A 25,557-nucleotide genomic window follows, 5' to 3' on the forward strand; every position below is an offset into this window, starting at 1 on the left:
AGAAACCCTAGTGCAAAACAGGAAAAATATCTCTCTTAATAAACTATAATGTGTGAAAAGTTAAAAATCTAGTTTTTTAGTCTTTGGTCATTAATTTTCACTCTTTTTGAGTCTTTTAAGTCAAAAAAATTTTCGCCTGCGCCGCGTTTTTTGGTTCCTAATTATGAATTTTTTTGTTCCTAAAATATCTTGCCCCCCCCCCCTTCACTTAAATCCTTTATCCGCCCCTGATTCTGGTATAAATCACAAAAATAATTAATTTTCAATACAAATTACATATATATATATATATTTAAATTTTCATTGGTTATCCATAAATCAAATATGTACAGTGTACTCAAAAACTGACAAGAAATGCCTTTTATTAAAAATTCATGATTTTACATGAAAAATATTTTTTTTTAATATGACACATCACACAATATTTGCGGTGAACATGTAGGATTAATTGAATAGTTGTACTACAGTATTAAAGCAATATCATAATAAGTGGCAGAAATGAGTGAAAATATCTAAAAAATACTTGATAAACCCCCTTTCCCTTTCCCAGGAAAAAACAGCATAATGAAAAAAAAGATTAAGGCACATTGGAACCTTGTCAAACTGTTCTGATCTACAGCAGTAGTTAGTCTCGGAGACGAAGGGGGTCTGTGTGTGTGTATGTGGTGTATTAAGTGCTATATGGATTGAACTATAAGCTCAATAAACTAACGTTCAATTATCTTTTTTTATTTTACGATCAGAGTTCTTAAATTTGCTCAGGGTCAGGATTCATGAATCGCTAAATTGCAAAACAGGGTGGACTTCGTCATTTCTTGCCCCCCCCCCCTACAGGGGGGGGCAAGACTTCTTAAGGGAGGGCCATGCCCCCCCCTTAATCAGGCTAGGGGGGCCCGGCCCCCCTGGCCCCCCCCCCTAGTTGCGCGACTGGCAATTTCCTTTATGATATATATATTGCTGTATCGCCGATCGATAATAAGGAATATATATAAGGGTACAATTGTAAATCGTGTGAGTGACTATTTGAATGACTGACCACTTTAAGTATTCTCTTCTAAAAACATTTAAAAACATAATGAAAATTAAATCAAAAGTTAAAACCTAATTAGAAATTATACAAAAACGCAAATTTAAAAGTGTTTATTGCGTGAAATCGTCATGCAAGAAATTGCACGGGACGGAAGTGCTAAAAATTGCACGCAAGAAAAACCACTTTCGTTAGAGTTCCTTAGCACAGCTAATCAAAGCTAAGCACAGCTGAACACAAACGTATGTTGAAAAATCTAATTTAATACTGGTAAACAAGCTTTTATACATATTTATTAATTTTTTTAAATAAAACCCCCTAAATTTATAGTTTATATTTAATGATAATAATAATAATAATTTATTGGTATGCTTACTTGAAAATGAAATGCATAAATAAAGTAAAACTCAAAATAGATTATAAAACAGATCAGCATAATCATAAATCATATTTCCAATAAAAAAATGGCATAAATAATTACATATTTTTGACTTATATCAACTCTACAGAGTTAATATTCTTAATATTCAAAATTGAAACGAAAACTGCTAAATTTTTTCGATTTCTTTGTTACAATTTTAAACAAATCCAAAGCTTGCTTGGTTTAAAAATTAAGAATTATTCAAAGTTTCAGAATCGCATCTTTATTAATGTCGTCTTCAAAAAGACAAAAACAAGACTTAGACTATTTGTTTAAAAATAAAAAATACTTTCTTTTTAGGTTTTGATGTCTAACAAGATTTTATTTAGCAGAGTACAGATCTTAATTAAAAATTTGTTATAATTGTATTGATATATATGCCGATCACTTGTACAATTGTGTACTTTAAAATCTTATCTTCATTACATTTGCAAAATATGTACTTTGGCAAAAGAAAATTTTTGAGAATACAATTGAATAAAAATTTTTAAGATTTTGGAGAGCATTTTGGGGAGTATTTTGGGGAGCATTTTGGGGAGCATTTTGTCATAAAACCCTAAAATTTTGATTAATACCATTAAAATGCTGAAGTGCCGGATAGGTATATTGTATTTAAGTTACCCTCCATGCAAAGAAGCTAATGTCCAATTCACAACGGTACCCTTAAAAGCTTTGTCTGATAAATTGCAAAATATATCAATGCTTGTGATTTTAAAATAATGTTTATGATTTTGTAATAATGTTTATGATCTTGTAATAATGTTTATGATTTTGGAATAATGTTTATGATCTTGAAATAATGTTTATGATTTTGTAATAATGTTTATGATTTTGGAAAAATGTTTATGATTTTGAAATAATGTTTATGATCTTGATTAATGTTTCTGATTTTGAAAGCTGATTTTTTTCAATTGCGAGTTCTGTACAAAAGTGACTAGCGCATTTCTACTGCAGGCAAACATCGGAATTAAACACGTCTCAGGCTAAAATAACGACAATATCTTCCACATTATTGATCAGATAAAGGTTTCGAGGGTACAATTGTGAATTGGGCATTGCCATTTTTGCATAAAGGGTCTTGAACGAAATCCAAATTTTTCATTTATGTTGGTTTGCGTTTTCATAATTACCAACATCTATTCAGTTATTTTGTAAACAATTTGTATTGTTTAATGTATTTAAACTAGGAATGTAAACAGAAATATTCTACATCAAATTCATAAAGTTGGGTCTTAATCAATGATTATTAATTGATATTATGTTGCATATGCACTTTTAGGAAATGAACGATAAAACTATTAGGTAAATAAAGTTTACTATGGAATTGAGTCTGATTTTCTTATCAACTTATCTTTGCAACCCAATGTCTTACAAAGTCGATAAAAAAGTTAAGCTTAAAATATCAAAGGGTTACATCATCAAGTTGCAAAGATATGGGGATTACAAAGTTTGAGTTTGTGGCAAAAACTCGATTCCAATTTACTAATAAAGTTTTGGCAAAAACACTCTGATGTAAACAAAGTTAAAATCTAACATTGCTTGTGTTTGCACTGTACACAAATAAACTGTACAGTATTACTTGGCTTTACATAAATGAATTGTACAGTATTACTTGGTTGTACATAAATGAATTGTACAGTATTACTTGGCTGTGCATAAATGAATTGTACAGTATTACTTGGTTGTACATGAAGGAAAAGAACCAGACCAGTTTCCAGAATCTAAACAATTTATGATTAATATCTTAAAGGGACTGTAAGCGTAAATTTAAATGACACCCCCCCCCCTCTCACCATCTGAAGATAGCAATGCCCGATTTGCAAACATTGAAACATTGATCAAAAATTAGAAATATAAATTATCGGTTTTCTAACTTTCTATGTTTTTTTCCCAATTGTTTCCAATAAGCAAGAAAAGTATTTGTCCCTTTTGCAAAGGAACCAGAATAAAAAACAGTTAAAAGAAAGAAAAACTCGGAAATCTAATTCATACTTTTGAGGGTGCCATTGTGAATTTGGCATTGCCATCTTTGCATGGAGGGTCACATAAAGTTACACCTACAGTCTCTTCAAGGACGAAGGAAATAAAAAATGTAAACAAAGAAAAAAAAACAGTTATATTAAGGAAGTTTGTACACGTATTGTTTCAAACAAAGTTTTGAAGAAAGTTGTAACATCATTTTCAGAACTAAGCGATTGTAAGTAAATGTAACTTAAAATAAGGAGAAATTTCTTTATTTGCCGTACTCGTTTTTTTCATTGAAAATAAGAGTTGATATTTTCTTTTAAATCTTGACCAATATATTTTTTCGATTTTTAGTAAATTCTAGCCTTTTTCAAGTGGACCACTTATATTAACATTTTTAAGTAAAAGATTGTTGCAAATACCTACTCCATAACTATTTACTCGAGACATATCTATCCAGGTCTACTCGTTACCAAGATCAACAAAAACTAACACTCTGATTCTAAATGCCACACAGGCAATATCTCAACCAGGCTTAACTCCCCGGTTCTAAATGACACACAGTCAAAATCTCAACCAGGCTTCACTTCCGGTTCTAAAGGAAACACAGTCCAATGAAATTGCCACACAGGCAATATCTGAACCAGGCTTAAATCTCCGGTTCTAAATGACACACAGGCAAAATCTCAACCAGGTTTCACTCCGCGGTTCTAAAGGACACACAGTCCAATGAAACTGTTTACACAGGCAATTTCTCAACCAGGCTACATAACCCGGTTCTAAAGGACACACAGTCCAATGAAACTGTTTATACACAGGCAATTTCTCAACCAGGCTAGACAACCCAGTTCTAAAGGACACACAGTCCAATGTAATTGCTACCATGGGCAGTTTCTCAAAACGTATAATTCAACAACCAAAAGCTCTATTTTCAATCTTACTATAGAATAGATTCAATGCTCATCATGTTTCAGCGAGAACACAGACTACTTCTAATGCCGTAATCAAAGCAGAGTCCCAATCAACTAACTTTTTTCAATAGATTAGGTTACAAAGTTAACAGGAATTGACGTAATTCAATTCCTACGATGTTATTAACATCACATGATTAATACCATCGTATTACGTATTTATCGCACAGTTAAAGTTTAAGGAACGTATTTAAAGGATTAAAGAGAAAAGATATAACGCAGTTAATATTCTCTGTCCATATTTTATAGCGTTATTTAAGCATGTCGCATAATTTGAGCTAATCATGTTAAGTATTTAATTGAAACGAAGTTTGCAACCTCATGATGAAAACCTTGGATATTTCAAACTTAGATTGTGCGATCTAACATAATTCATAGTTTGAAATATCTAAGGTCTGCAACATTGGATTGTAAAGATATAGGGATTATAAAATCAGAGTTTGCGGCAAAGACTCAATTTCTGTGTAATTGATTACTTCCCAAATGTTTTCTGAGTATTCTTAGAAATATATAATGCAGTTAAAAGATTAATAAATTACAAAATAACCAGTATAAGAAACATATACTTCACAAGCTCAAATTTTTCTCTGCAACCTGATGGTGTAGAGGTTTACAAGTTACAACGTGTTGAACAGATAGGAATTTAAAAAATCAGATTTTGTGTCAGATTAGAAAATTAGAGTTTCTGGGTAAAAACTCAATTCTTTTCTTAATTAAAATTAAAACAAAGGCAACAATCAATCCACCGTATTCTGGCTACGATTATATAATTTTATTAAAGGATAACCAACCTACCTAAACACTTTATCATCTTAGTTCCGTTGATCACTAGTCCAGGATTACAGAAGAACTCGGCAGTTTCTCCGACCTTGTAATAGAACCTGACAGGGTCCAGGAATCCTCCTGGAGAACAAAAATCATTAAACTACGGTTGTTTAGGGAAGAAACGACGTTTAGAGCAGCTTTTTTCACGGGTTTAGTGATAAATAAAGCTAAAGCAATCACTTTTTAATACATTTATTAGGTTTAAAATATACGCTTTATCCTCTTAAAGGGATTAAAGACAAAGCTTTAAAAGGTTTGAATCGGACATACCACTCTACCAATGGGGGTCACTTGAAATTACGTTTTCATCACTTTAAATCAATTAAAAAATAGGAACAAACAAATTAATAGAGAAACCATGTATATTGTACATGTACATTGAACATGCTTGTACCATTCTACATAAAAATGAACCAAGGTATGTACAAGCTGTTGTACATAAATATAGATTACCTGGAGATGAACCAGGGTATGTAAAATCTGTTATACATAAATATAGTTTACCTGGAGATGAACCAAGGTATGTACAAGTTGTAGTACATAAATATAGATTACCTAGAGAAGAACCAGGGTATGTACAAGTAGGGATGTTAACGTTTTCATTTTTCAGAAAAACGATCGTTTCGTTATGAAAACGACGACGAAAAATCGAAAACGAAACGATCGTTTTTAAAAACGATCGTTTTTTTTAAAAAGTTCGTTTTTTTTAAAATGGTCGTTTTTAAAACGATCGTTTTTCAAAACGCTCGTTTTTAAAAACGATCGTTTTTTCCGAAAACGAAACGATCGTTTTTGAAAACGAAACAAAAAACGATCGTTTAACGATCGTTTTCAAAAACGATTAACAATCCTATGTACAAGCTGTTGTACATAAGTATAGATTACCTAGAGTTAACCAGGGTATATACATGCTGTTGTACATGAATATAGATTACCTGGAGATGAACCAGGGTTTGTAAAAGCTGTTGTACATGACTATAGATTACTTGGAGTTGACCAGGGTATGTGCATGCTGTTGTGCATGAAAATAGATTACCTGGAGATGAACCAGGGTATGTACAAGCTGTTGAATATAAATATAGATTACCTGGAGATGAACCAGGGTATGTACATGCTGTTGTACATGATGGAGGTGTATCAGACCAAGTACCATCTCCAATACAGGCTGAGAAGGATGATCCTTTCATGATATGACCAATTTTACAAACAAACCTTGCAATATCTCCAACTCTAAAATATTAAAAACATATTAAAATTAGCGATGTTACAATACAGCGTACACTCAAAAGAAGGGTGATTATGGAGAATAAAAATTTAAACAACTTTGAGAAGAAAATCAATTTTAGTGGAACGAATTTGAAAAGAAGTAACTAACCTAAAAGGTCCTGGAGTTTGAAGTTCTCCATGTATCGGAATAGTCGGAGGAGGACACATGATTGGATGACACTGTGGTTGATGGATGAAAATCCAGGTTCCCGTGTGGGAGCACTCAGCCTCTAGGTCACCCCGGAGCAGGAACCCAGAGGGACAGGAGAACTTCACTTTCCCTCCTTAGAGAAAATATCGTCGTATTTGAAGTGACCCTCCATTTAAGGAGTGGCATGTTGAAATCATGCACCATCAAATTCCACAAGTCTGCTCTACAGAGAAACTATGCTTGAAAACCGAATAAAAAAATGGATATCTCATTCATTCTTGATCAGGCAAAGCTTTCCAGGGTGCACTTGAAACTACTTATTACAAGAGTTTGTGGCAGGTAACCATTTCCTTTGATTCTTGGTAACATTAACGACCTTCAGTATTTTAAATTTGATTGTGTGGCGAAAAATCAGTTTAATATGTGTTGGCTTTTGGATGACCTTTGATATTTTAAGATGTAGAAATTCAAGGTCTAGAATTTAAAAATAATTAAACTATCAGGTTTCAAAGATAGAGGGATTTTTAAAATTGTTGCAATAGTTTATTTTAGAGATTATTCTCTTTTTTTCCACATTAAAAAATATGTTATTGTGTCACATCTAACTAAACTTGGAACTTATGCATTTCTATTTAGAAGTTGAATTCAGTTTGAAGAAAAATATTTTTTTCTCTCTCTAGAAGTTAGGACTAGGTGCAGATTCAGTTCTGCTAAACTTGACTTTTAGGAAACAACTAGGGAAGAGAAGAGTTTGCATTGTTGTGCAAAAATAAACAAAACCGCCCGCTTTTTTATTTTTAGATTAGAGAAAATTAACCCTATTCCGGACCCCCCCTCACGTTTTTTCGAGATAACTCAAAAAGTATTGGTACGAGGCTGTTCAAATTTTTTTACTTTTTTTAACCAACACATACCCCTCACTTTAGGCTCAACGCGGGGCTTTTATACCTAATGCCTGAGTCCTCAGGCATGCTGCCTGAATTCCTTATTTTACCTTTACCCGACTAAATCTATATTTAGACCTACTTCCAGTCATTAAATTTCGACCTTTTATCGAAGAAATTTTGAATAGATTTTCGCCCTTTGCCCTTTCAAGAGAATTTTTACATTTTCAGTTTTCCTTAAAAACAAATTTAGTTTTTGAAAATTTTGCACATATTTTTACATTTTTGAATTCGCCATAATAGGGGCTTTATACAAATGTATAATTTATCATATTTCGCGCACTTGATAATGCAAAAAATATTTAAAATTTTGCAAATTTGCAAATTTGTTTGTAGGTTATTAAAGTGGAATCCAAGGGCTTTCCAAATATATATTAACTGTTATAGAGTTGTATCACGATAAGGAAATAAGACTATTTTGGGTAAACCAGACGTCAGCCTGAAAAGGATTAAGAAAACTCTTATTTTCTTTTCTCTATATATAATTGCAACCCTGTCTAAACCTAAGATTTTTAAACTATAAATAATATATGTCTGATCAAATAAACAAAATTTTAAATATGTAAGGGATTAGAAAAGAAAGTTTTTGGCCAAAACTCAATTCCTTTAAGGATAAAACATTACAGGTTGTTAAACCAGAATTTTTAAAGATTTTTTAATTTAATCAAAAAAGTTGAACAAATATTTTGAAGACTTTGCTGTCCCTTAAAAACTAAATTTTTTTTAAACACACACTTGGATAATGAACAGTAAACAGAAATGTTTTAAAAACCCCGACAAGACAAACAAGCACTTATTATATACATTTAACCCTATAAGGGCTGGCAGGTCTGAATCTATGTATCACGCCCCCCTCCCCAGAAAAAGGCCTTGAAGGCCTTGAAAGGGATGAAATGCATGTTCATAGCCAAATTTTGCAAGGCCAGCTCATTAAAAAAATAAGTCCGATAACTATAAAAGTTTGGTGCTAAGGAGGATTGAAAAAATGTCAAAAAAATGAATAAATTTTTTTTTAGTTTTCAACAGATATCAAAGTGTGACACATGTTTCTACATCCATTTTCAAAAACAAAGTTTTTAGATCTGTAGCTTTAATGACAAAAAAAGTTTTAGGCTATTTTATACTTTTTTTTACACGAACCGGACTTTTTTCTACCCTGTACCCTACCCTTTGCATCAAAAACATGTTTTAACAAAATCCTTCAATTTCTATTCATGAAAAGTCAAAAAAATTTCACGGTGATAGGGTCAAAAATGAGAGTGCTAGGGCAAAAAAAACTAGAGGGGGGTTGGCGTCAATCGCCCCCCCCCCCAGCCTGTTTAGGGTTAAGACAGCAACTGACAAAACAGAGTCCGGCACGGAGTTCTCGACTTTATGTCCTTACCAGCTTGGGAATTTAGTGTTACCCAGGGTACTCATAGTTACTCCAGCCGTTTACCCGGACTTGGTCAATTTTACTGGGAAACTAAATTGTTTCTATTAAAGTAGATCCACTTAACTTACACTCTCAAAACCAAGCTAAGAACATTCCTTTGGTTCTGCAGATTCAGGAAAATCGGTCAAGGTGTTCAAGAAGTATGATAGGACATCCAAACAAACACACAGCCAAATAGAGATTACTATTTTCTACATATAGAAGATAAAGCAAATAGGTGCATGCAGCATCTTTGCAACATTGATTACAGCTTCCTTAGTTTTAAAAAGTTAATAAAATATTTAGCCAAATCCAATCCTGATTTTTTTCATATTCACAAGGAAACTACTTTTATAACCTCTGTGAGTAAAACTGGAAAAGATAACCGCTCACGCGTTAAAAAATTGTAAACAAGAGAGAAAAAAAGAACCCCAGGCCTATAAGTTCTGAAACTCTTCCTATTTCTTAGCATTGAATGTTTTGTGAATATAAGAGGGATGTATCATGTATCATGTATATGATCAATATTTAAACAGTATACTTCTTCTCAACAGGAGGTAGAGAAGAGCTCTGCAGTAACAATATGATATTATATAACTGAGAACTTACATAGGAACATTTGGAACTCTTTAACTAGTTAATTGCTTGATAATGATAATAATAATAATAATAATAATAATAATAATAATAATAATAATAAAAAAGTTACATATTGTGTACATTTAATTTTGGAAAAATAATTAACGTTAAAAATGACACGAAAAACTGATGACACCAAAAGACTAAAACTCGATTGAAATTCGAATAAAAAAAAGCAAGTGAATCTGGTCCTAAATACTTAGTCGGAGAAAAATTGAAAAAATGCTGAGGTAATTCTTTATGTATTAAGCTAAATATCTAGATATCCAATATCCAATTATGTATCTAGCTCTAGGTATCAGAGGATATCCTGCATGTATCCAGCTATATATTCTATTAAGGCATACAATGTTATTTTTTATCTTTTCCTCTGTTATATATCTGTGAAATATTATTCGACTGTGTAGACAATTCTTTATCTTTACATTTTTACCTGATTTATTAGATATCACCTCAGCTCTTACATGGATATCCTTTAGCACTGAGTTGAGGGAGGGACAGCTGATTTTCTCACAAGCCGGAGGCATACTGCTCCAGGATCCTGAAATAATGTTTTTGAGGGAGGGATAGCTGATCCTCGCACAAGCTGGAGGCATACTGCTCCAGGATCCTGAAATAATGTATTTGAGGGAGAGAACTGATCTTTACACAAGCCGGAGGCATACTGCTCCAGGATCCTGAAATAATGTATTTGAGGGAGGGATAGCTGATCTTCTCACAAGCTGGAGGTATACTGCGCCACGATCCTGAAATATTAGAGTTGAGGGAGGGATAGCTGATCTTCTCAGAAGCTGGAGGTGTACTGCTCCAGGATCTTGAAATATTAGAGTTGAGAGAGGGATAGCTGATCTCCTCACAAGCTGGAGGTGTACTGCTCCATGATACTGAAATAATAGAGTTGAGGGAGTGACAGCTGATCTTCACAAAATCTGGAGGTATATTGCTCCAGTATCCTGAAATAATAGAGTTGAGGGAGGGATAGCTAATCTTCTCAGAAGCTGGAGGTATACTGCTCCAGTATCCTGAAATAATAGAGTTGAGGGAGGGATAGCTGATCTTCTCAACAAAATCTGGAGGTATATTGCTCCAGTATCCTGAAATAATAGAGTTGAGGGAGGGATAGCTAATCTTCTCAGAAGCTGGAGGTATACTGCTCCAGTATCCTGAAATAATAGAGTTGAGGGAGGGATAGCTGATCTTTACACAAGCTGGAGGTATACTGCTCCAGGATCCTGAAATATTAGAGTTGAGGGAGGGATAGCTGATCTTCTCACAAGCTGGAGGTGTACTGCTCCAGTATCCTGAAATAATAGAGTTGAGGGAGGGATAGCTGATCTTCTCACGAGCTGGAGGTATACTGCTCCATGATACTGAAATATTAGAGTTAAGAGAGGGACATCTTATCTTCTCAAAAGCTGGAGGTCTTTTGCTCTACTTCCAGGGTACTGAAATATTAGAGTTTAGGGAGTGACAGCTGATCTTCTCACAATCTGGAGGTATATTGCTCCAGTATCCTGAAATAATAGAGTTGAGGGAGGGATAGCTGATCTTCTCAGAAGCTGGAGGTGTACTGCTCCAGGATCTTGAAATATTAGAGTTGAGAGAGGGATAGCTGATCTCCTCACAAGCTGGAGGTGTACTGCTCCATGATACTGAAATAATAGAGTTGAGGGAGTGACAGCTGATGTTCACACAATCTGGAGGTATATTGCTCCAGTATCCTGAAATAATAGAGTTGAGGGAGGGATAGCTGATCTTCTCACAAGCTGGAGGTGTACTGCTCCAGTATCCTGAAATAATAGAGTTGAGGGAGGGACAGCTGATCTTTACACAAGCTGGAGGTATACTGCTCCAGGATCCTAAAAGAGTAGTGTTGGTGAACTTCTCATTGCCTGGAGTAACATCATTTCTAAACATTATTTCAAAAAAAAGCTTCTTCCTTGTTAAATTCAGTTTAAAATGGGATCAGTCAAGGAAAGTTTTTTTTTCATAAAAACCGTTTTACGGTTGAAATTATGAAGAAATACTAAAGACCCCAATCAGCCCCCTACATGTAAAGGGAGGTGGGATTCGCCCCCTACAGGTGAGGGGAGGACTTGGAGGTCGCCTCCTACAGGTGAGGTGAGGTGGAAGGTCTCCCACCACAGGTGAGGGAAGGTGGAAGGTCTACCCCCTACAGGTGAGGGAAGTAAGGATGTCGCTCCCTACAGGTAAGGGAAGGTCGAAGGTCTCCCACTACAGGTGAGGGAAGGTGGAAGGTCTCCCACTACAGGTAAGGGAAGCTGGAAGGTCTACCTCCTTCAGGTGAGGGAAGTAAGGATGTGATTGGTTGGCTCCTAAAGATGAAGGGAGGGGGGGGGGGGGAAGTCACCTGTTGATAAACAAGTTAGTGTTGAAGGACCAATCAGCTGTTTTCTGTTTGAACAGGAGAAGGTGACTTGAGTACTGAGCATTGTTTCATTGCTGGATATCATCAAATATCTAGATATAAAGGGTGTCTCTGAAAAAAGTGTGTTTAGGCTTTTTAGCCTACTAAATATCGTTGAAATGTGGTAAAAAGTGCTTACAGTAGGTACACAACCCGCAGATGGTGGGTTCGTCGATAAAATATTTTTATCTAAAATGTCGTTTTAACCTTCAAACGCGGCTCTACTATGCGAAAATGTGCTCGGTCTTCTTTTCGATAAAAAAAAATCAAATCATAATCTTATTTTTACGTTACGTTTTATGCGACAGAACAGAATAAATTTCACATTTTCAATGATAGAATTGAGCATTTTAAAACTATAAGACGGAAACAGATTTTAAACCTTTTTGAAAATCTAGTATAAAGGGACCGACTATTTCGAGTACATTTTGAAGGCTAAACCGGAATATTAGAGTAAAATGTTTAAACGATAACCCCCCCAATTTATGGACATTGTACACACCCACTAGATACATATAGGTGGATAAAGGTTATATTATCAAAAATATAGATATATGTATATAGGTGGATATAGGATATATCATCAAATATCTATTCATAGTGGATATAGGATATCTATATATATATATATATAGGTGGATATAGAATATCTAGATATATATAGGTGGATATAGGATATCTAGATATATATAGTTGTATATAACATATGTCATAAAATTTCTAGATATAAATATAGGTCGATATAGGTTATATTATCAAATATATGGATATATGTATATAGGTGGATATAGGATATATATCATCAAATATCTAGTTATATATATAGGTGGATACAAGATATCCAAATATATATAAGTGGATATAGGATATTTTCAAATATCTAGATATATATAGGTCGATACAGGATGTATTATCAAATATATGGATATATATAGATGGATATATAGATATTTAGATATATAAGACGATAAAGGATATATCATCAAATATAACGATATATATAGGTCGATATAGGATATATTATCAAATATCTAGACATAAATAGGTGGATATAGGATATATAGACATACATGTGGATATAGGATATTTAGATATATGTATAGGTGGATACAAACACTAGTAAAGAAAAAACGCTACTCAATCATGATATCATAATATGAGGTTTAAACTTTAGATTGGATTATAAATTGTCTTTAAATGGATCAATGCATCAATATCTCTTTATCCAGGTATAGTCTCGACCAGGTCCCTTTATCCCTTTATCCAGGACTCTTCATATCTTTATCCAGGCATAGTCTCACCCCAGGTTCCTTTATCCCTTTATCAGGAAAAGACTAATGCAGGAAACTTCATATCTGGTTGGAAAGAGAGAATTAATAGATATTTCAAAGTGTTCAGTTCCTTTAAAGTGAAAAAACCTTTAGAACACTGCAATTATACTGCATGGCCTTAAATATTTATCACAATGATTCTTTATTTGTTTCTCTATAAACATACGTACACTCATATGAGAGAAAGGTTCAATATATTCTAGAGAAAAATAAATCATGTTCCAATAATTTTATAATTTACACAAATAGTTCGCCAGTGATATAAATGTATTTGTCAAACTGTAAAAATGTATTAAGAAGCTCCTTATTCTTAAATTTTTTTTTGAATAGATTTTTAAGTTCTACATTGATTTAAATATATATATATGTATTTGGGAGCAAATTGTTAATTTTAAAGTTTTTTTATTCATTGATCCATTAAAAGGAACCTGGGGTGAGACTATGCCTGGATAAAGATATGAAGAGTCCTGGATAAAGGGATAAAGGGACCTGGTCGAGACTATACCTGGATAAAGAGATATTTATGCATTGATCCGTTAAAAGACAATTTATAATCCAATCTAAAGTTTAAACCTCATATTATGATATCATGATTGAGTAGCGTTTTTTCTTTACTAGTGTTTGTATCCACCTATACATATATCTAAATATCCTATATCCACCTGTATGTCTATATATCCTATGTCCACTTATTTATGTCTAGATATTTGATAATATATCCTATATCGACCTATATATATCGTTATATTTGATGATATATCCTTTATCGTCTTATATATCTAGATATCTATATATCCACCTATATATATCCAAATATTTGATAATATATCCTGTATCGACCTATATATATCTAGATATTTGAAAAAATCCTTTATTTACTTATATATATTTGGATATCGTATATCCACCTATATATATAACTAGATATTTGATGATATATCCTATATCCACCTATATACATATATCCATATATTTGATAATATAACCTATATCGACCTATATATATATCTAGAAATTTTATGACATATCCTATATACAACTATATATATCTAGATATCCTATATCCACCTATATATATCTAGATATCCTATATCCACCTATATATATATATCTAGATATCCTATATCCACTATGACTAAATATTTGATGATATATCCTATATCCACCTATATACATATATCCATATATTTGATAATATAACCTTTATCCACCTATATATATCTAGATATCCTATATTTATCTAGATTTCCTTTATCCACCTATATATATCTAGTGGGTGTACAATGTCCATAAATTGGGGGGGTTATCGTTTAAACATTTTACTCTAATATGCCGGTTTAGCCTTCAAAATGTACTCGAAATAGTCGGTCCCTTTATACTATATTTTCAAAAGGTTTAAAATCTGTTTCCGTCTTATAGTTTTAAAATGCTCAATTCTATCATTGAAAATGTGAAATTTATTCTGTTCTGTCGCATAAAACGTAAAATAAAATTATGATTTGATTTTTTTTTATCGAAAAGAAGACCGAGCACATTTTCGCATAGTAGTGCCGCGTTTGAAGGTTAAAACGACATTTTAGACAAACATATTTTATCGACGAACCCACCATCTGCGGGTTGTGTACCTACTGCAGGCCTTGTTTAGTTTATACCTGGATAAATGGATTAAGGGGCCTGGTCTAAGTCTATACCTGGATAAAGGGATGAAGGGGCCTGGTCTAAGTCTATACCTGGATAAAGGGATAAAGGGGCCTGGTATAATCTATACCAAGATAAAGGGATACAGGGTTATGGACTAATGTTTACTTGGATAAAGGGATACAGGGTTCTGGTCTAATCTTTCCTTGGATAAAGGGATGAAGGGGCCTGGTCTACTCTGTACCTGGATAATGAGATTAAGGGGCCTGATCTAATCTATACCTGGATAAAGGAATGAAGGGGCAGGTAATGTTGTCAACAATAATATTGACCGAGGTAGATTGACCGGCAGGGGTAGTACAGGTATACTCTCCAGTATCCCCCGGGGTAGCGTGGTAGATACTGAATAGAATAAAATATATTTTCTAAATATTTGCATCTAGCCTTAATCTTATAAAACCTTTGAACAGGGTTGTTTACTTTGGGTTTACATTCAAATATAAAATATGCACAGATTCACATTTTCACAAACAGGCACTCGGGCACAGCACAACATGCATTTTTATATTTTGCATTTTTTAACGCTTTTTCTTTTTTTCTATAATTTCATTTTGTTCCTTTCTTCACTTTTAAATGAAACATTATTACCATAATTTGATCTAATCTTATTTTTTTTATCTCAAAGGAACTATTATTGACGTAATTTTATGCGACCCCCCCCCTCCCCATTTCAAGAGCTGCTGGTCCGATTTACAATGGTACCATATAAACTTTTATCTGAGGAACAACCAGACAGATGTTATCGTTTCTTTTTCTAGGAAAGTGTGAAATTTGGATATTTTCCTTTATGTATCTGCTGAATAAATATTCGTCTTTTATGGAGAAACCAACATTAAAAATTGGGATTTTTGCATAATTTTTGCTAAGACATCAGGTTCAAGGGTACCGTTGTGAATTGGAAATGACACTTTTTAATGCAGGTTTTAAAAACTTCATTTTGTTTGAAGGAATTGAGTCTTTGGAACAAAATCCAATATTTAAACCCCATTTTCTTTAGAACTCTATGTTGTAAACGTTTGATATTTCAAACTCAGATTATTTGATCTAACAGAATTCATAGTTTGAAATATCTAAGGTCTACAACATTTAGTTCAAAAGATAAAAGTGATTAGAAAATCAGAGTTTGTGGCAAAGACTCAATTCCTTTTTACCTAATTCTATATTCTAGAGTAGAGTCCCGCATCCTATCTATCGCCCAGCCCTGAGGAAACACTTTTCTTGTAACTCGTCTACAGATTTAAACCATATTCCTTAGCATGCATTCTATATCAATTAGATTTACAGATTGGGTTTTCTTGTAACTCGTCTACAGATTTAAACCATATTCCTTAGCATGCATTCTATATCAATCAGATTTACAGATTGGGTTTTTTTGTAACTCGTCTACAGATTTAAACCATATTCCTTAGCATGCATTCTATATCAATCAGATTTACAGATTGGGTTTTCTTGTAACGCGTCTACAGATTTAAACCATATTCCTTAGCATGCATTCTATATCAATCAGATTTACAGATTGGGTTTTCTTGTAACTCGTCTACAGATTTAAACCATATTCCTTAGCATGCATTCTATATCAATCAGATTTACAGATTGGGTTTTCTTGTAACTCGTCTACAGATTTAAACCATATTCCTTAGCGTGCATTCTATATCAATCAGATTTACAGATTGGGTTTCTTGTCTAATAAAGATTGGTTTGCAGGGGGGCGGGTTGCCCAAGATAGGGGAGTGTGATAAATGTCCCTAATCCAACTTTTCAAGGCCAGCTTATTAAAAAATGTTAGACCTCTAGGTTATGTGTTATGATGCTAAGGATATTTATAAAAAAGTTTTAAAAGTACGGCGGAAAAATGTGGAGAGTTATAATTTCAAAAAAATAAACCATTTCTTAATTATATCTTGGTGGATTTTCCCCGGAATGAATCTTAAATCCGTCAATTTTTGAAGTTTACTATTTAGATTTATTCCCAGATTTTTGTTATTTCTATTTCCAATTTAACAGATTAAAGCATCTAGGATGATTATTCAAAATTTAAAATTTACATTAAGCAAAAAGATTTATAATTTGATTAAGCAATTTGATATTTTAGCATAATTATAAAATGATTAACTGTATTTTGTTTAATATAGTGTTTAGTTCTTTTTTCAAAAACTTTAATTCAGGAAATAGATTATTCACTGTAAACTAAGGTTTCGGTGTGTACTGCAATGATTTTTATTGAGTTGAAATTTGAGCATTCTCGCAAATTACTATTTGTTTGCCAAATTCTTCATGGCAAATATTAAAATCGCAAAAAAAACCTTTCAATATGATTTTCTATAATTCTATTCTTTTCCAATAAAGATTTCTGTTTTAAAAATAAATAATCAAGAATTGGTTTTATTACACCTAACAACTCGGTGAGATTGGATTCAATCTGAAGAAATAGTGGAAAAATAAATGGTTTTTTAATTCCTTCTGGGATAAATAAAACCACAATCTCGGTGTAGGAAATGTTTAAGTTGAGATTTAGGATTTTCTTCTAGGTTTAGCCGCAGACCGGTCTAATCCTTTATTGTATTATTTACTTCTTGTTAAAAGATTTTCAAGGCTTTAAATTCTGAAATAAACAATTTCCTTTTAGGATAGTAGAATACATCAAAATTTAGTAGAATATATATATAGTAGAATATATTTAAAGGAGTTGAGTTTTTGCCACAAACTCTGATTTTCTAATCTCTATATCTTTGTAACCCAATGTCGTAGACCTTAGATATTTCAAACTATTAATACTTATAGATAAAATAATCTAAGTTTGAAATATCAAAGGTTTACACCATCAGGTTGCAAAGATATTGGGATCAGAAGATTTGAGTTTGTGGCAAAAACTCAATTCCTTTAGTAGACCTTTGATAAGCTTTGAAATGATTTTTTTCTAAAATATGCATACAAGCAAAAAACAAAACAAAAACAATTAAAATATTTAGATGAATATTTTAGAAAAGGTAAGGTTAGGTTTTGGTTCAGGTTTAGGTTTATTTTTAGGTTAAGGTTTAGGTTCAGGTTTAGGTTTAGAATCAGTTTTAGGTTCAAGTTCGCGACAGGTTCAGGTTCAGGTCTAGGATCAGATTTAGGTTCAGGTTTAGGTTTATCCTTTAGGTTCAGGGTTAGGGGTAAGGGTAAGGTTCAGGTTTAAATCCTCTCCTAGTTGTCCAGGAAGGAGAACCAAACTTCTTTAAGAACAAGCACTCCATATGCAGTATAGTGCCTGGATACACAACCAGTTCTCCAGTATTAGTCTGAGCTATAGGTCCTAAATACAAATATATTATACAAGGATAAAGGGACAGTAAACATAATTTTAAGAACTCCTCCGAGTTACAATGATACCCTTTAAACATTTGTTTGTCAAAGATGACAATAAAAGAAATTTTCTGAATTCGACACATTTTTACAAAAAAACTTTTTCCTGATTGTTAATCGAATATATGCTACTCTTTTAAAATGGAGGGTCAACTAAATTTACGTATACAGTACCTTTAACCATAACAAAATGTGACGTTCCTAAAATACGTAGTTAAAGGAAGAAACACGAGAAACCTCCATATTTGTGTTTCTGGGTTGAATGTAAACAAACCCTGAGACAATAAAATACGAATAGAATAGTTTCTACTGATTTCTACAATGCTATATTAATTTCGTACACTCTAACCCAGTACTGATATAAATCTCAAGCTGGTAACCTTACAACATGTTTAAATAAATTTAAGTTTTTAGGTTTATTGATAAACAGTGAGATCCAGAAAACTCTTGAATAGGAAGACGACTTTTATTCTTAAGTTATGACTTTAAATAGTCCAACGCACACTATACACAGCAACTGTGAAGTTTAAACAGACTCATTTAACTTAATAAGTTTATAGTAAAACTTTTTGCTCTTTAAAAAAATAAAAATTTACCTAAAAATTGGTTTAATTTCGTCTTCTTATTCCACCGTTTTCTGGTTCTCACTGTAGGTTTACAAAATATACCGGGTGTCCAGAAAACATGGATAAAATTGATTTGATAGATTTGATAGATTTGATTGACAAAATAAAGAAATATAAATGAACCATGAATACTTCTTGCCTTCTATTCATCTAATATTCTAATCCTTTCATCTTTACAATTTGATGTTTTAGACTTTTATTTGAAATCTAACAGTTATAGTTTGAAATATGAAAGGTTTACACCATTAGGCTGCAAAAATTTGCTTTTAAGGCATGTGTTTCTTTGCTTTGAAAATAAGACTGTACGGCTTCTGAGTTTTCTAAAATGTAGCCTCTATACTGTATTTGTGTATTTAGGAAGTTTAGATGATTCTGATTTTATTTGAGAAATTAAAGAATTTTATAAAGGGAATGTTTTAAGCGTAATTTTAACTACCAATTGTTGTTGCTCTACAAAAGTGAATTGCGGATTTTTTACTGCAAGAAAATAAATATAAATTATTAGAAATAAACACTACTAAACCTCGAAAAACGACAATATCTTCCATATTATTGATCAGATGAAGGTTTCAAGGGTACAGTTGTGATTGGGACATTGCCAACTTTGCTTCGGAGGATCACTTGAAATAACGCTTACAGTCCCTTTAAGATATCAGATAATTTTTAGAATGCCGCTTACAGTCCCTTTAAGATATCAGTTAATTTTTAGAATGCCGCTTACAGTCCCTTTAAGATATCAGTTAATTTTTAGAATGCAAACAGGCAGAATAGATTCTGCAGGGAACATGCTTTTTGTTGCATTAAGTATGTTATAAGTAAAATTATGTTTACAGATTAATGCCGCGCATATCGAAGACGATTCAGAGGACATCATTTTATTGGACACACTGTATAGTGTATATAATATAGAAAATATACAAAATATATAGGTTAACATAGTACATAAATATTAATAAAAGTTTTTAAAATACACGATGTTGCAGGATATCATAAGTATACGTAGTATACAGGCATTTTTACTTTAGAAAAAGAAAATGAAAATACTCCATCTTATAATCTTTTGAGGGATAAACTAAACTTAGCTAGGAGAGTGCCAATTAACCCTTTCTTAATGAAATAGACCTAAACTAATTTAATGAGTGTTTCTGTGAAACAATTACACAGATTTTTTTCTTTTTATATGTAATGATAAGAATCTAGGCCAAATCCTAATCGTATATTAGGCAAATCTCCAGGATATTATATAGAGTTGCACTGATTTTTAACTAGTGGATCAAATTCAAAGTATCGTATAACACCTTGGCCTTTGACAAAATTCTCATTGATTTTTTGTGAGAGCTTGCAACCTTTGGATCACAGTGTAGATAGAAATATGAAGATATCTCCATAATAACCTTGAGAATGGTCTATGGAGTACCAATTTGAAAAATTGACGAAACGGCATACTTCGAATGATAAAAGGTCATTTTAACAATGAGAGTTATAAAATTAAAAAATTTACAACTATTTATAAACTATTGAAAGAAATTTTCTAAAATCTTCTAAATACTTAGGCTTTCAGGGTTTGAAATGTTTTTTTTTTAAATACTTAAGTTATTTGATGCATTTATCAAAATCAAGGGTGGTCTAGAGTCTAGACTCTAAATACAAAATTATCAAGTTTCTCAGTTTAAAAGAATGGTCTAGAGTCTAAAGACTCTAAATATAAAATTATCAAGTTTCTCAGTTTACAAGAATGGTCTAGAGTCTAGACTCTAAATATAAAATTGTTTCTCAGTTTAAAAGAATGGTCTAGAGTCTAAAGACTCTAAATATAAAATTATCAAGTTTCTCAGTTTACAAGAATGGTCTAGAGTCTAGACTCTAAATATAAAATTGTCAAGTTTCTCAGTTTACAAGAATGGTCTAGAGTCTAGACTCTAAATATAAAATTATCAAGTTTCTCAGTTTACAAGAATGGTCTAGAGTCTAGACTCTAAATATAAAATTATCAAGTTAATCAGTTTACAAGAATGGTCTAGAGTCTAGACTCTAAATAAAAAATTATCAAGTTTCTCAGTTTACAAGAATGGTCTAGAGTCTAGACTCTAAATATAAAATTATCAAGTTAATTATAAAATTATTTTAGTTCGGCCAAGTTTCCAACTTGAGTAAAATATTAAACTAATTCAGAAGAAATAAAAATGATTAATTAAGTTCTCTAGGATCTAATATTAGAGATTTCCTCTACAGTAGTAGTAGTGGTGTACCTTGATCCCCTCAAATATAGAATAAAAATAGAAAAGAGAAAGATCTTTAAACATTTAATTTTTCTGAAACTTTTGAGATTCTATTTTATTTACAAATTCTTAGAAAAATGTTCGATATTTAAACTATGCATAAATTTGAGAATACAACATTATATAGACGCAGTTTATGAAGCTTGGAAGAGTTGTGTAATAATAAAAAGGGATTCTCCATGTCCGACGATTTACAATGTTACCCTGAAACCTATAATCTAAGTACACTGTTGTAAATCTGCATTGTCTATGCATATTTTAGATATTTAAGTCATTTACGCTATTTGACAGAATTCTTATTAAAGATCAAAATATGTCTGAAAATAGTTCAATTTTGACAGTATCAGTTTTTTGCCAATTAATCCTTTATACTTATGCTGTACGCAAACGCATTGAAATGTTAAAATATGTATGTCTAGGGCTACAAAAATGTATAAGTGAGTTGGTGAGATAAAACCTAAGACGTGTGACTGGCGACACTTTAAAGTCGAGGCTGTATGAAAACTAGATGAATAACTTTTAGATTTGTCAAGATTCCAGAGCACTGTAATAAGTTTTACGTTGTATATTCTATACCCACCTTGTTCATGCCTGAAGAGTATTGTAGGTGGTTTATCAAGGGCGTAATTAAATGATTGTGAGAGAGGGTTACAGGTAGGAATATCCCCCATCAGTTCTCCGCCACCACAAACCAACTTCCTGAAAATAAGAAATTTTGTAACCATGCAATTTTCTTTTTGTTCAAATCGATTTTCTTTGGTTAACCTTTAAAGACATGAATCACCAACGGATCTTTCGACTATTATCTCCTTCTTTTGTTTTTACAACATATCCTTTAAATTAATATTTTTCTTTAAATTCAGAAGTTTCAGAGCTTTAATTACCATCGGTCTTTGGCCAAGCCTTCGAATTTTTAAACAATTAAAAAATAGATCAGTGAAGCTCTCCGGTAAAACTCTTTTCTGGGAAAGAAAAAGTTCAAATCGAACTTAAACATTTTAAAGTTTTCAACTCTACAGGGAAAAAAGTATAATTTTAATTAGATAATTCGTCAATTGTTTTTTCTAGCAATTTTTGAAGAGATAAAGGTTTCAAGGGTACCGTTGATTCGGGCATGTCTCTAAATAAATTAAGGGTCACTTGAAAATACGCTTACACTCCCTTTAACCCTAAACAGGCTTGGAGGTAGGGGGGGAGGGAGTTCGGTGTCCCCTCCTCTAGTTTTTTGCCCTAGCAATCTAAAATAGCCCATAAAACTACAGATCTAACATCTACATTTTTAAAAAGCCCTTGAAAAATAGATGTAGAAACATGTGTCACACTTTGAAATTTGTTTTAAACAAAAAAATATTTTTTACATTTTTTTAGCAGCTCTCCCTAGCACCCAAACTATAAAAATTATCGATCTAATTTTTTTTTGCGATGAGCTGGCCTTGAAAATTTGGGCAATGAAAACGTATTTCAACCTACTACTTATTCTCTAAGGCTTTTTTCTAGGTGGGAGGATAGGGANGCCCCTTCCCCCCAGTCTATACAAAAGAGTTTTCATGTATTAGTTGATGTAATTAATGCTTAGTTAGATATACATTAGTTTCAAGATTTATCTGTAATGAGAAGAAAATTACATTGTATCATCAATAATAACCAGCCCTGTGGGACACCCTGGATATAATTTATTCTGTAGACCACTGTACTCTCACCTTTCTCCGACAAGTTTAAACTTCCCTATATCCGTACATCTAAACACTAAAACTGCTCCAGGTTCTAATATCAGCTTACTCAGAACCTAGGAGTTTAATAATTATTACTGGAAGGGGAAAAGTTTTCACGATTAATTCACCAGTTTATTATTAGCCAAGCTTAGGTTTTAATTTAGAAACTTCAAGCTCTGGATAAGAATTTAATCATAAAAATACTTAAATTATTTTAAATTTTTTTTACAATTTATTATTTTAAATTTTAAATTTTATAATTTGGATAAAGTTAATACAGAAAAATTCTAATTTTGTTAATCTTCTTGTCATCATTTCTTCCTTTATTTCATTTTCTTCTGTTGACTGTCTTCTGTTCTGATAATTTAAAAAAAACATTTGGTCGAAACCAGTATTTTTCACATACTTAAAATGGTTGATTGTATGTTTTGGTGTATTCTAATTTGGCTGACTCAGTCAGCAGATTTATTGCAGTAATCAGGAATGTCTGACGTTGTACAGTTGATCAGGCTGGTTTAAGGCAAGTAGGGATGGTAGGGAAGCCAGGTGGAAAAAAGGTTTCGGCAATTGTTGCTTTTAGTGTCATGTCCAAATCCTGGTTACCCCTAGTTGTCATATTAATGGAGCCCAAAACATTGGTCCACTAAGAAATCAATTCCAAATGCTGTTTGTGACATCGACTTGTGGAGCAGGTAGGGAAGAGATAAGGAAGTTTGGAGGAGGAAGGGTAAGAGGGATTTCAGTAGAAGATCCCTGTTTTCCTTTTTTTTAAAGTCTTTCCGACTTAAGCGGAATTAAGGAAAGCCATAACTGTACTGCTTATGCAAAATGGGGAGTTGAAAGCCTTAAAGCCCCATAAGATGGAATCTTCCACAGTCCAGTCCTCACAGCCGATCGAGTAAAAAACCGGTATCATTGTGCATGGAATTTAAAAACTGAAGCTAAAAACAAGTGCTTTAAATTCTAACATGCTCATTTCCAAAGCTACAAAAAAGTATAAGTAAGTTAATAAGGTAAAATCAAAGCTATGGCGTTGCGACACTTCAAGGTCGAACCAGTCTTGAAAATTGATACTTTTTATATCAGTTTGGATTTAATATTTGCAGGTTATTGTTAGGAAATTACTAATAATTCTGGTATTTATCGAATATTATCATCTAAGAACATCAATACTAAAACATTGTAAAAATAATACATGATAAAAGGTATATTGAATTAAAAAAACTTTTTTACTATAATGTACATTAATTTTATGGCTGAAATAATAAATGGAATTGCCACAAACTCTAATATTCTGCTCCCAAAATCTGTGGAACATAATGACGTATACCTGAGATATTTAAAATTATAAACTCTGTTAGATCAAATAATCTAATTTAAAATATCAAAGGGTTATACCATCAGGCTGAAAATATAAAAGGATTAGAAAATTTGAGTTAGTGGCAAAAACTCAATTCTTTGGTATAAGATACTGGTTTACTGAAAACAGATTATCAGATTGCCACTACTTTCGACCAAATAAGGAAACTCCTAGACATTTCTTCAATCATTTTAAATGTGTATGAAGGCTGCAAAATATTTTTAATAAACAAAAAATTTAACATATTAATCAAAAAGTCTTAAATGCAGATAAATGATAATTTAAGCTTTTGTACTGTTGTGTAATGATCAGGCAAAATTGTTTTTTTATTCCTTCCAGAAACCGTAGTGCCTTTGTAACTCTTTTTTTGGAAAAAAAGTATTCCTAGACGAAGTACGTAAATAAAACTTAAGGAAATGAGCCCAATTTAGATTTTACCTAACAAAAACAAGTTAATATATTCATGCTACGATTTGTTCTCTTTTACTATTATGCTATATGGTAATTTTATTTTGTTGCCCTTATAGACATTTTTTAGCATGTTTTCTTTACAATTTATTTGTAAATTAAAATTTTTTAACAAAATTTTAAAAAGAGCAGTGACTTTTTTCTCTGGAATGTCTGACTCAACTGATTCAAGTTTCAGGTTCAAACATAAATTCATAATTCAATATTCTTACAGGTTGGAGAAAAAAATTCACTGCACTAAGTGGGGTTTGAAAATTCTAAGGATATTCATAATAATAACAAATGGGATAAGAAAGGTTAGGAAAGAAGTGGAGATTTCTGAAAAAAAGAATTTTGGTTCTTGTAAGTTCATCTCAGACACAGTGCTTCAGAACAGGCCTTGTCTACATCAAACTTTTCCTTGCAGCCGGCAGAGTATAAACTGGTATCATAGTGCATGGTGCACATCCATCAGGATTCTAATCCAAGGTTTACAGAGTTTCCGTATCTATCCAAGGTTTACAGAGTTCCCGTCTCTATCAAGGGTTTACAGAGTTCCCGTCTCTATCCAGGGTTTACAGAGTTTCCGTCTCTATCCAAGGTTTACAGAGTTCCTGTCTCTATCCAGGGTTTACAGAGTTCCTGTCTCTATCCAGGGTTTACAGAGTTCCCGTCTCTATCCAGGATTTACAGAGTTCCCGTCTCTAT

At 32.4% G+C, this 25,557-nt stretch overlaps 1 protein-coding gene across 3 annotated transcripts in view; it reads right to left on the minus strand.

Annotated features, from left to right (window-relative positions):
* Nucleotides 1-1,496: 1,496 nt before the first annotated feature.
* LOC111699522 (complement receptor type 2) overlaps nucleotides 1,497-25,557 on the minus strand; it is a 49,479-nt gene continuing 25,418 nt past the window's right edge. For 2 of the 3 annotated variants that reach the window (XM_023470213.1, XM_023470215.1), the window contains 11 exons: nucleotides 23,031-23,116; nucleotides 21,911-22,029; nucleotides 18,267-18,375; nucleotides 16,232-16,309; nucleotides 15,303-15,422; nucleotides 11,995-12,104; nucleotides 10,057-10,164; nucleotides 6,585-6,759; nucleotides 6,297-6,439; nucleotides 5,180-5,287; nucleotides 1,498-3,169 (listed from right to left, as the gene is read on the minus strand). In XM_023470213.1, coding sequence (XP_023325981.1) covers nucleotides 3,123-3,169; nucleotides 5,180-5,287; nucleotides 6,297-6,439; nucleotides 6,585-6,759; nucleotides 10,057-10,164; nucleotides 11,995-12,104; nucleotides 15,303-15,422; nucleotides 16,232-16,309; nucleotides 18,267-18,375; nucleotides 21,911-22,029; nucleotides 23,031-23,116 — 1,203 coding nt within the window. In that variant the 3' untranslated portion in view covers nucleotides 1,498-3,122. Of the gene's footprint in view, nucleotides 3,170-5,179; nucleotides 5,288-6,296; nucleotides 6,440-6,584; nucleotides 6,760-10,056; nucleotides 10,165-11,994; nucleotides 12,105-15,302; nucleotides 15,423-16,231; nucleotides 16,310-18,266; nucleotides 18,376-21,910; nucleotides 22,030-23,030; nucleotides 23,117-25,557 lie in introns of all 3 variants that reach the window. The other variant, XM_023470214.1, reaches the window with a different exon arrangement.

This window comes from Eurytemora carolleeae, unplaced genomic scaffold (assembly GCF_000591075.1).
Source record: "Eurytemora carolleeae unplaced genomic scaffold, Eaff_2.0 scaffold351, whole genome shotgun sequence".
NCBI classification, from domain to species: domain Eukaryota; kingdom Metazoa; phylum Arthropoda; class Copepoda; order Calanoida; family Temoridae; genus Eurytemora; species Eurytemora carolleeae.